This window comes from Zophobas morio, unplaced genomic scaffold (genome assembly GCF_036711695.1).
Source record: "Zophobas morio isolate AGI-343-1 ecotype UQ-CSIRO unplaced genomic scaffold, CSIRO_AGI_Zmor_V1 ptg000005l, whole genome shotgun sequence".
Lineage (NCBI taxonomy): Eukaryota > Metazoa > Arthropoda > Insecta > Coleoptera > Tenebrionidae > Zophobas > Zophobas morio.
This window is the reverse complement of record NW_026972110.1, coordinates 15,311,979-15,323,620: the sequence shown is the minus strand read 5'-3', so window position 1 is coordinate 15,323,620 and position 11,642 is coordinate 15,311,979. Positions and strand designations below refer to the sequence as shown.

Below are 11,642 nucleotides of genomic sequence, written 5' to 3'. Positions count from 1 at the left end.
TCGACTGGCTCAAGAATGGCCAGACTTTATGGTACGTTGGAAGAATCTGGAAGACAGAATGGGAAATTTTAAAATGAATGATCGATTAATTAAAAATGCGAAAGTATTAATTGTTTTGATTATAATGCTCCAGGCTGGTAGTTTTGCTATCTTTTGTTGGAATCTGAATTTTTTCTTCATGTGTGATTTTTCAGCTGGAACATCGTGTCAACATGAGTATCAATTTATGATAGCTGCAGAACAAGAAACAACTCTATCAGGCATTTTAAAATTTTTTGTTTTAAAAATTTTCGTCTGCTCTCACGTGTTTCTATTGGTTGGGTATAATTTCTTCACTGGTGTTACAACATGGGTATATTCGCAGCTAAAATCTATTCAAAACCAAGTAATTTCATAAAATTTGCAGGTATTATTTATTCAGGCAGGATTTATCAGCTACTTCTTAGATCTTTTGTTAATAGCGTTATCTGCAATATTTGTTACAAGACTGAAGCAACTTAAAAATAAAATTAAAGTAATGATTAAAGCAAATGTAGGTAACATTTACGTGCAACTAAAAATATATTAATCATACTTATATTAAAGATTAATAGTGCAGAAATGTGGAAGCGTGCTCGAAAAGAACATTACCAACTTTGTCATTTGTGTGAAATTATTAACACTAAGCTGGGACCCGTCGTGTTGTTATCATTTTTTAGGAGTGTATTTCTGATTCTACTTAATAGAGCATCTTTTTTAAAAGTTACGAATAGTATCGTTAAGTGGTTTTCTTTTAATTTAGCTCATGCAGCTGTGGTTTTGCGAATACTGAATATTATTTTTTATGCTGCTGCAATTTGTGAAGAACATTCCAAAATTCGGACGTATATACTTTCCGTACCGGTTTCTCTAAACAATGTAGAAGTTAGTAAAACTAGAAATGTACACTAAAATATAATGTTTTTTGATTTTTTGTAGATTTCCAGACTTACTGATCAGGTGTTGTATATAGAAGTCGCTATAACTGGAAATAGATTTTTTACTGTAAGGAAAAACACCGTTTTGGTTGTAAGATTTTGTGATGAGTAGTAATGTTCCCAATTGTGCTGTTTTTTTTTTAGATTGCTGGTATTGTGGCAACATACCAGTTGCTTTTAAACCAATTACACGCACAAATAATACCTAATTTTAATGTTATAAATAATGCAAATAAAACTGGATATCACAAAAACTAGTCGTAATTATAAATAACTGTAATTCTTAGCCTTCCTTAACTATTGGTATAAATTACGATCAAATATCGTCAGTGATGTTTTAGTGTTATATGATCGAAAAAAAAAGCCATCGGGTCAGCTATGGAATTACTTTTTATATGAACTGTAGTCGCAATATTATTGTTTTTTATTGAAGTTATTAGTTAATTTTACATTTGTATTGTCAGTGTAAATAAAATAAAATGGTTGAAATTCAACATAAAGTTTGTTGTTATTGGCTTGACGTTTTGAATTTGATCATCATGTATACCGTCATAAAATTTTAAATATGTTGCCAACCTGATAAAAAAATACAAACCTGAGTAGTCAATCGATATATTATTTTTATCTTTATATTTTGGATTTTTAGAGAAAATAAGGAAACATTTAGTGACATTTATTTGATTTGTATATATATTTATATATTATTATATACTCGAAAAATTAAAATGTGTGGAGACTTAATGGAATTAAGCTAATATTTGCAGGAATAGCATAGTTTTGTTTCATAAAAAGCCAATGTGTGTAAATAATCAATACGTGGGTCTTACGTCCCCCGAGTCAATAGTAATTTTCTTAAGATTGTTATTCGAAAGTAATTTATTTGTTATTTTCATAAAGAAAAGGAAATATAAAAAAATCATACTAAATTGCTAAACAAAGAAGAGAATATCACTCATAATGCTAGCTTTTAGTAACTGGAAAAAGAGTTGTTTTTACACAAATAAACCATCAATTTACTATATGAAAATGGTTATTCTATTTTGATTATTAATTTTTCAATGCACTGATAAATTTGTTGATAACTGTACGCAACTAGTTCAGAATACAGAAGCTCATTATTAATTTAAGTTTACTTAGAAATAAGTAGTTCCAGAATTTTTGTCGGGTTGAATTATATAATTTTTAAAAATTTTTATTATGCACTTACGTATTTGAGTTACCAAGTTCTTTAAATTATCATAAGGTTCAAGCTACTTTAAGGGGTGCTTTAGATAGCCCTGCTTTGCTTTGACTTAAATCACTGAAAAAAAAATCCAATGGGTCAAAAACACAAATTTATGAAGAAATGTAACTCAGTTGATGTACATCCCTCAATGAAGTTTTCTTTAAATTTACTGAAAATTTTCGGATTTTTTCCTTTATACGGAATATGTAAATCTAGTAACACCCTAAAATTTTCGTGGCTATCTCTAAGAACTCTTTATTCATTATTTTGGTTTATTTGTTTGTGTTTATATTCTTCTATAGAAATATATAAAGTGTTTTTTGTAGATCAGTCCATGAAACAAACTTGTAAGTTTCTTAACTCTATTGTAATCACGACATTTTAGATTAATTTTTAGCCGTTGCTGCATTTTACATATCTGGAATTTTATGCCATATTCTTTTTATTAAGCTGGCACGAAATTGGCCTAAATTAATGAACGAATGGCACAATACAGAAGAGACAATGGGAATTACAGGAATAACTATAAATTTAAGAAAAAAAATTACAAATTTTAAGTACTACCTTCATATTTCTAGCTGCTGGTAATTCTGTTAGAGTATTTATTTTCGACTTTAAATGTGTTTGCATTTTAGCTGAACATATTTTAATCAAGTGGTATATTTTTCGTGAAATTGCACGAAAGTATGACTCAGCTCTGTGGACAAAGCAAGCTTTAGTTTATATGCATTATTATACATTTTGCCATATAACTCAATATTCTTTGTGGAAAGGAATTTTCTTTCAGATCATAACAATCAGGAGTACTTTTTCGTGGACGTTTATTGATGTTTTTATAATGTTAGTCACTACAGCTTTTGCTCTGAGAGTTAAACAATTTACGTTTAAAGTTGAAATTTTGGCGAAATCAAAGGTAGGTAATTGCAGTTTATAACAACTTTCTAAAATTTAATAAACAGGAGTAATATTTTTAGGCCAATAACATTAAGCTGTGGAAAAAACTACGGCAGGAGTACTATCAGCTCTACCAATTATGTTGTCTCTTGAATAATAAGTTAACATACATAATATTTTTATCCTATGGTACTAATATGTATTTTATTCTAATGCAACTTTTTGGAAGCATGAAGCACTTGACGAGTACTTTGAGAAAAGTTTATTACTATATGTCATTTTTTCTTCTAATAGCTAGGTTGTTGGGCGTTACCTTGTTTGGCGCAAGTGTTAGCAACGAAAGTGGTAAAATTCTACCTTTGTTATTTTCTGTACCTTCTCCTTCATACAACAAAGAAGTGAGATCATTGCTTTAATTTAAAGTATGAATATTTAATAACCATTTTTTCTAGGTCGAACGCTTGATAGATCAAGTTACTAAGAACGAAATAGTTATTTCCGTTATGAATTTTTTCAAAGTAAATAAGGCGTTACTCTTTAAGGTACACATAAAGCAGAATTGTTAGTTTTTATTTTCCTTTACTGCTGTTTTTAATTTTTAGTTTACTGGAGTTTTGGTAACTTACGAACTCGCTTTAATGCAATTCAATACATACTCTCTGAACACAGATGAAACTGTAGAAGATGACAGATGCTGGTTGTTTACAAATAGTACATAAAATAATAAGTAACCTTCATGTTATCTATGTATATTAAGTCATATTATGCAAAAGAATGTACTAATAGAGTAGTAGCCAAATATAGACAAGAAATAATTGAACAATTGATAATAATCAGCAAATTTCCCAGAAAACAAAGACCTTACTTTTTTTGTTCTAAGAATAAATATAATTGTTAATTAGTAGATCGTTTGTAAGGTTGATATTATATCTAGTAAATACGTTAATAATATATGTATACTTTAGTTTGTTTGTTGCCCATGCCATTGTCTAGTACAAGTAAACAAGGTTTTTAACAATCCAGTGTAGCTAAAAGTTGTTTTAGCGAAAGTAAAAATTCCAACCAGTGACCAATAAAAAACATCACACATGGATGAAAATATACATTCTACTCTACAATTATTCCTGATTATTAGTCAAATAATGGGTTATTTTCCCGTACAAGGTTTATTTGAAAACAATTATCGATGCCTAAAGTTTTCATGGTTATCTTTTAAGACGATTTATTCATTATTACTGTTACTGTTTTCAGTTTTTGTAACATTATTAGTTATTGCAATTATGATAATACGAAAGAATTTTTCTGATTACTTAAGTAATTTCAATGTATTATAAAATTTCACATTGTTATGACATTTAATTTGTAGCATTACTAATGTACTGTTCAACTCAAGTTTTAGGATTCAGTTTTACCATCAAACTAGCTCAAGAATGGCCAGGTTTTATGGTGTCCTGGAAGAAGCTGGAAGACAAAATGGGAAATTTTAAAATGAACACTCGATTACTTAAAAATGCAAAAATTTTAGTTATAGTTATTATAATCCTCAAGGGTGCTAATTTTGTTACGTCTTAAGCGTGAAAATTTTTCTACACCCTTGAGTTTTCAGCTGGATTACTGTCTCAGTATACTTATCAATTTATCATAGCTGCAGAACAAGCAACAACGCTAACAGAAGCTTTTAAATTTTTTGCTTTAAAGCTTTTTCTTTGTTCTCATGTGTTTTTAGTAGTGGGATATAATTTCTACACCGGTATTATAATATGGGTATATCACTAACTATTAACATGCAACGAAACTCAACGAACTTCATGAATAAATGTTGTAGATATTATATATTCAAGTAACACTCATCTGCTACTTCATAGATTTCTTATTAATAGTTTTGTCAGTAATATTTGTGGCAAGACTGAAACAACTTAAAAATAAAATTAAAATAATAGTTAATGCAAAGGTTTGAAATAATGTCTGTAAAAAAAATAATAGTCATATAACTATCTTTTTAAAGATTAATAATGCGGCAGTGTGGAAACGCATTAGACAATAACATTATCAGCTTTGCTATTTGTGTCAAACTATTAACAATAAACTGGGATCTATGGTGTTACTATCATTTTTTACAAATTTATTTATAATTGTGGTTAATGGAGCATCTGTTTTAAAAATTACAAATAATATCGTCCAAAAGCTTTCCTTAATTTTAGCCAATGCAGTTATAGTTACAAAAATACTGAGTATTAGTTTCTATGCTGCTGCACTTTATGAAGAACATTCCAAAATTCAAGCATACATTCTTTCAGTGCCACTTTCTCTGTACAATTTAGAAGTTAGTAAAAGCAGAAATGTGTAATAAAACTAAATATTTTTTGGATTTTTGTAGATTTGCAGACTTACCAACCAGGTGTTGTATGTAGAAATCGCTATTACAGGAAGCAGATTTTTTACTGTAAGGAAAAGAACTGTTTTGACTGTAAGATTTTGTGAGTGGTATTTGTAACGCTACTGTTTTTTTTCAGATCGCTGGTTTTGTGGCGACATACCAGTTGGTATTAAAGCACTTAAACACACAAATTATACCAAATTTTAATGTTGTAAGTAATACAAATAAAACTGGATATCCCAAGAACTAGTAATTATATACACAATTCGTAGACGTCATCAATTACTGGTATAAATTACGATGAAATAAGGTTAACGTCATTTGCTTATAAAATATTTGTAAACGTATTATCAATAAAAGTTAATATTAAAATTCGTACTACTTTTACGTAATAAATATTTTACAAAGCATTTTTCTATTCAAATTTATTATTATATTAGTGCAGTTGCGTACTGTCGAGAAATCAGTTGTTGACTTTTACCCACGCCGATTAATTTCCGTAAATCCTAACAATATCGATAAGAAAAAACATTCGAGTATAAAAGCCACTTTTGACTTATTGTTATGTTATCGTCTATCAGTAAATTTTACAAGAAAGAAAGCCTCTATTTTTGTGTGTTTTTTTTAAGAATCAGTTTAATGAATCGGTAGATTATATTTGTAAAGCTGATATTATTAATGACTTCTTCCATTAATTACGTTAATAATAATTTATGTATAGTTTACCCTTGTTTACTGACTATTGCGGGTCTAGCACGAGTAAACAAGGTTTTTAACAATACGGTGTTAAGATTCACTCACCAAAAATAAAACATCACATATGGATGAAAGTATACATTCCACTCTAAAACTATTTCTTATTTTTGGTCAAATAATGGGTTATTTTCCTGTACAAGGTTTATTTGAAGATAATTTTCGATTGCTAAAATTTTCGTGGTTCTCTCTAAAAACGATTTATTCATTGTTACTGCTCCTATTTCTAGTTTTTATCACCTTGTTAATTATTGTGATTATGATCATACGAAACAATTTTTCTGATTATTTAAGTAATTCTAGTGTATGTGTGAAATTTCAGTCAATTTAAATTTAATTTTTAGCGTTGCTCATTTTTTGTTCAACACAAATTTTAGCTTTTTGTATATCTGTGCGACTAGCTCAGGAATGGCCAGATTTGATTGTACGTTGGAAGAATCTGGAAAACAAAATGGGAAATTTTAAAATGAATAATCGTTTAGTTAAAAATGTTAAAATTCTGATGATCGTGATTATAATTCTCAAAGCTGGTAGTTCTGTTTCTCCTATATTTATTTTTTTTGTACGCATGAGCTTTCAGCTGGAATACTGTGTCAACATATATTCCAATTTATGACCGCTGCAGAACAAGAAGCAACAGATTTTTTTAAATTTTTTGCTTTAAAACTTTTCGTTTGTTCTCATGTGTTTCTAATAGTTGGATATAATTTCTACATCGGTGTTGCAATATGGGTATATTCACGATTAGCATTTAATAAAACCTAGAGAACTTAATTTATAAATGTTGTAGATATTATATCTTCACGTTACACTCATCAGTTACTTCGTAGATTTCTTGTTAATAATGTTACCTGCAATATTTGCGGTAAGACTGAAACAACTTAAAAATAAAATTAAAATAATAGTTAAAGCCAAGGTTTGGAATACATAAGTGTCAGTAAAAAATTTAATAAGCAAAGATATTTTTAAAGATTAATACTGAGGCAGTTTGGAAAAGCATTAGAGAAGAACATTATCAGCTTTGCGATTTGTGTGAAACTCTTAACAATAAACTGGGATCTATGGTGTTATCATCCTTTTCTACGAATTTATTTCTTGTTTTGGTTAATGGAGCATCTGTTTTAAAAATTACAAATAACATCATGAAGACGTTTTCATTTAATTTAGTCAATGCAACGATAGTTTTGAAAATACTGAGTATAAGTTTTTATGCTGCTGCACTTTATGAAGAACATTCCAAGATTCGGGCACATATTATTTCCATGCCACTTTCTCTGTACAATTTAGAAGTTAGTAAAAATAGAAATGTGTATTAAAACTAATTTTTTATAGATTTGCAGATTAACGGATCAGGTGTTGTTTATAGAAATCGGTATTACAGGAAACAGATTTTTCACTGTGAGGAAAAGTACTGTTTTGACTGTAAGATTTTGCGAGTAATGGTGTTTGTAACGCTACTTTTTCCTCTCAGATTGCTGGTATTGCGGCGACGTACCAGTTGGTATTAAACCAATTAAATACACAAATTATACCAAATTTTAATGCTTTAATTAATACAAATAAAAGTGGGTATCCCAAACACTAGTCGTAATTATAAATAGTATTCTCAAATTTTTTAACTGTTGGTGTAAATTACGATAAAATAACTTAAATAATATTTTGTTTGTAAAATATTTATAAATAAATGAAATATTAATATCAAAAACCTTACTATTTTTAAGACAATTATTCTGTTATTATAGCATAATATTTTTATTTTTACTAACAAAATAGTAAACAACTTATTTATGTTGTCTGCCACTTGTAAATTATTAATACAATGTATGATTATGAACCAAAACTAAAAGCAAGAGTGAGAATTCCTCTAGTGTGCGACAAGAATTTATAGCATTAAATTATCCCTATTATTGCGCAAGGTATCCCTTTCATACCAGCCTACCCTTCTTTATATTTACCCTAAGGGCCAAAAAGCTGGAATTTAGGATTTGACTTCAATTAAACCAACTCTTAAAACCAATTTCCACTACCTCGCATAATCATACTTCCTTCCGAGAATAATCGCCAAAGCTTATTCCATACCCAAATCTGGGCAACATTCTCGCGGCCAATCAAATCAATGGGAATTCGCATCGAGCCCATCTCTTTGTCTAAGATTTTTTTCCCTTAATATCATAAATGCGTCACCAAATATACACTTCAAATGCAAGTAATATACAATGTTGTTCAGATTCATAGAAAATCCAGGGTTTCGAAGGGGTCCTTCACAGGTCCGGGACCTAAGGGACAATTTTTGCGGATACCCAAGTTTTTAAAAACTCGGACACTAAATGTTTAACTGAACAAAATTATAAAAGAGCCAACAGGGCCCTTGCAGAATTACTACTGCCGTTTCGACCTTCGATTTAATCACTGCGGCACATTTCAGTCTGTTGTCTAATATTCGAGAGCATTTTAGCCCCTTGGAAAGAACAATTGCCAGTACGCTATCCATAGTGAAAACCTATTTCAGTCAACTATTTAACAAAAGGGTAATTCAAGCTTTTCGCGTAATAAATAATTCACGGAACATTTTGCGGTTCGAAGTTACTCCTATTATTTATTATCGTACATTAACATAGTTCATAATAGGAAAACATATACTAGCAATTTTTGAACAAATTGATATGTTTCAAGAAAAGGCCTTTATTTTCGTCGTTGTTCTAAGAATGAGTTTAACGAATAATTGGTAGATTATTTGTAAGGTTGATATTTTCAAGGACTTCATCTAGTAATTACGATAATAATATATTTTTTCTACTCATTAAGGTTGAAGTTTGTCATTTTCCCATCGCTGGCAGTGGATGAAATTTCATTTCACCCTCTAGTGGAAAAATACTCGGCCGTCTACGATTTTAACGGGTCGTCCAGCCTGAGCGTTTCGCAGCTAGCGAAACGTGTCGCGTATCGCCTGCACCGACCGCACCGTCCGCTTCGCGCGCTTCGAAAATCATGACGCCTAGGCTGGACGACCCGTTAGTGTTTGACGTTTAATACTGCTAGTTTACACAATTGAAAACAATGAACATGAGTGAGACTGACGAAGTTTCTGAAGAAATTTTGAATGCTGCCAATGCGGCATTTTCGAATCTGATACAAGTGCAGTTATTGATACAGGAAGCAGCCAACTAAGTTTAAACAAAGATACAAGTTCAAATAATACTTACGATAAAAGTGTAAATATTATTGGTGATAATTGCACAAATTGTTCTATTACAGTTAATGTATTTCAAAAATAAAATACCTACCATAAACAAACATTTATTTCCTAATTTCTTAGAAAAAATAGTATATGCAACTCGCGGATGAAGAAATTTCAACGGCTCGAGTTTCTTTTTCGCACTCGCTCGTTGCACTCGCTCGTGTGAAAAAATCACTCTCGCCGTTGAAATTCAACTTCATCCACTAGTTCCATAATGTACTATTTTTATAGTTTAGACTATTTATTGCCTATTCCACGTGTATGACAAGTAAACAAGTTTTTTAACATTACTATGTTAAGATTGTTCACCGACCATAAAACTTTCAACGAAGTGACGACTTAAAAAAAATCACACATGGACGAAAATATACATTCCTCTTTAAAGTTATTTCTGGTTGTTAGTCAAATTATGGGCTTTTTTCCTGTACAAGGTTTATTTCAAGATAATTTTCGATTGCTAAAATTCTCGTGGTTTTCTTTAAAGACGATTTATTCATTGTTACTGCTACTGTTCTCAGTTTTTGTAACCACATTAGTCATTGTGACTATGATCATACGAAAAAATTTTTCTGATTATTTGGGTACTTTGAATGTATGATAAAGTTCGGATTAATTTAAATTTAATTTGCAGCATTATTAATATACAGTTCATTTCAAGTTTTAGGCTTCTGTTCCTCTATTCAACTAGCTCAAGAATGGCCACGATTTATAGCATTATGGCAAAACCTGGAAGACAGAATGGGAAATTTTAAAATGAATACTCGATTAGTGAAGAATGTTAAAGTTTTAATGATTGTGTTTACAATCCTCAAAGCTGGTAGTTTTGTTACCTCTTATGTGTGAAATCTTTTTCTGTAAGCATGAGCTTCCAGCTGGATTTATGGTTCAATTTACGTACCAATTTATGGTAGCTGCAAAACAAGAATCAACGGTAGCAGAAGTTTTTAAATTTTTTGCTTTAAAGATTGTTCTATGTTCTCATGTATTTCACATAGTGGGATATAATTTCTTCAGCGCTGTTGTGATATGGGTATATTCAGGATTAACACGTAATAAAACCAAAAGAATTTCATTAAATGTTGTAGATATTATATATTCAAATAACACTCATCAGTTTCTTCACAGATTTCATGTTAATAGCCTTGTCTGGAATATTTGTGACAAGACTTAAACAACTTAAAAACAAAATTAAAGCATTAATAAAAACAAAGGTTAGAAGTACATTATAAGTAAAAAATATAACAATAACATATATTCTTAAAGAATAATAGTTCGGAAGTGTGGAAGCGCATTCGAGAAGAACATTATGAGCTTTGCTATTTATGTGAAACTATCAACAATAAACTGGGATTTATGGTATTAGTATCATATTTTACGAATTTATTTCTTATTGTCGTTAATGGAGCATCTGTTTTAAAAATTACAAATAATATCATGAAGACATTTTCGTTTAATATAGCCAACACAACTACAGTTTTAAGAATTTTGAGTATTAGTTTTTATCCTGCTGCACTTTCTGAAGAACATTCCAAGATTCAGGCGTATGTACTTTCCGTGCCAGTTTCCCTATACAATTTAGAAGTTAGTAAAGGTATAAATGCGTAATAAAACTAAATGCTTCCTGGATTTTTGTAGATTTCCAGACTTACTGATCAGGTGTTGTATATAGAAATTGCTCTTTCTGGAAAGAGATTTTTTACTGTAAGAAAAAGAGCTGTTTTGACCGTAAGAATTTTGTGAGTTGCAGTATTTGTAATGTAACTATTTTTTTTGTAGATAGCTGGTATTGTAGCAACATACCAGTTGGTACTAAACCAGTTAAACACACAAATAGTACCAAATTTTAATACTGACAGTAGTTCAAATAAAACTGCATATCCTAAAAACTAGTCGTAATTATATACAGAGTTCTTAGATTTCTTAAACTGCGGATATAAACTACTATACTTCTGCTATCCATAGTGAGAATTGATTGTAGTCACCTATTTAGCAAGAGTAATTCATGGTTTGTCCGTAAAAAATAATACACATATTATTTTTTTGTTCAAATTTATTATTTCTTATCATGAACTAACACAATAATAAGGAAACATATAAAAACAATTATTGTTATATGTTATCGTCTAGTAAGTTTCCCAATGTTCTTGTCTTCCTCCTGGTCCTTTCTACACCGAGCTGTAGTCCATTCGTCATCTTCCA

At 30.0% G+C, this 11,642-nt stretch overlaps 1 protein-coding gene across 1 annotated transcript; it reads left to right on the top strand.

The window, feature by feature from the left end:
* Positions 1-15: 15 nt before the first annotated feature.
* On the top strand, positions 16-11,333 carry LOC135145930 (gustatory receptor for sugar taste 64f-like). The gene is made up of 7 exons (XM_064078051.1): positions 16-31; positions 2,817-3,094; positions 3,156-3,473; positions 3,528-3,617; positions 3,678-3,752; positions 11,079-11,168; positions 11,220-11,333. Exons 1-7 carry the CDS (start codon positions 16-18, stop codon positions 11,331-11,333), a joined length of 981 nt encoding a protein of 326 aa, XP_063934121.1.
* The last annotated feature ends 309 nt before the right edge of the window (positions 11,334-11,642 follow it).

Excerpts from the sequence above, each read along its gene's own strand:
- LOC135145930 (XM_064078051.1), top strand. Across the intron at positions 3,474-3,527 it reads CTCCTTCATACAACAAAGAA|GTCGAACGCTTGATAGATCA; the intron begins GTGAGATCATTG and ends CATTTTTTCTAG. Across the intron at positions 3,753-11,078 it reads CTCTGAACACAGATGAAACT|ATTTCCAGACTTACTGATCA; the intron begins GTAGAAGATGAC and ends GGATTTTTGTAG.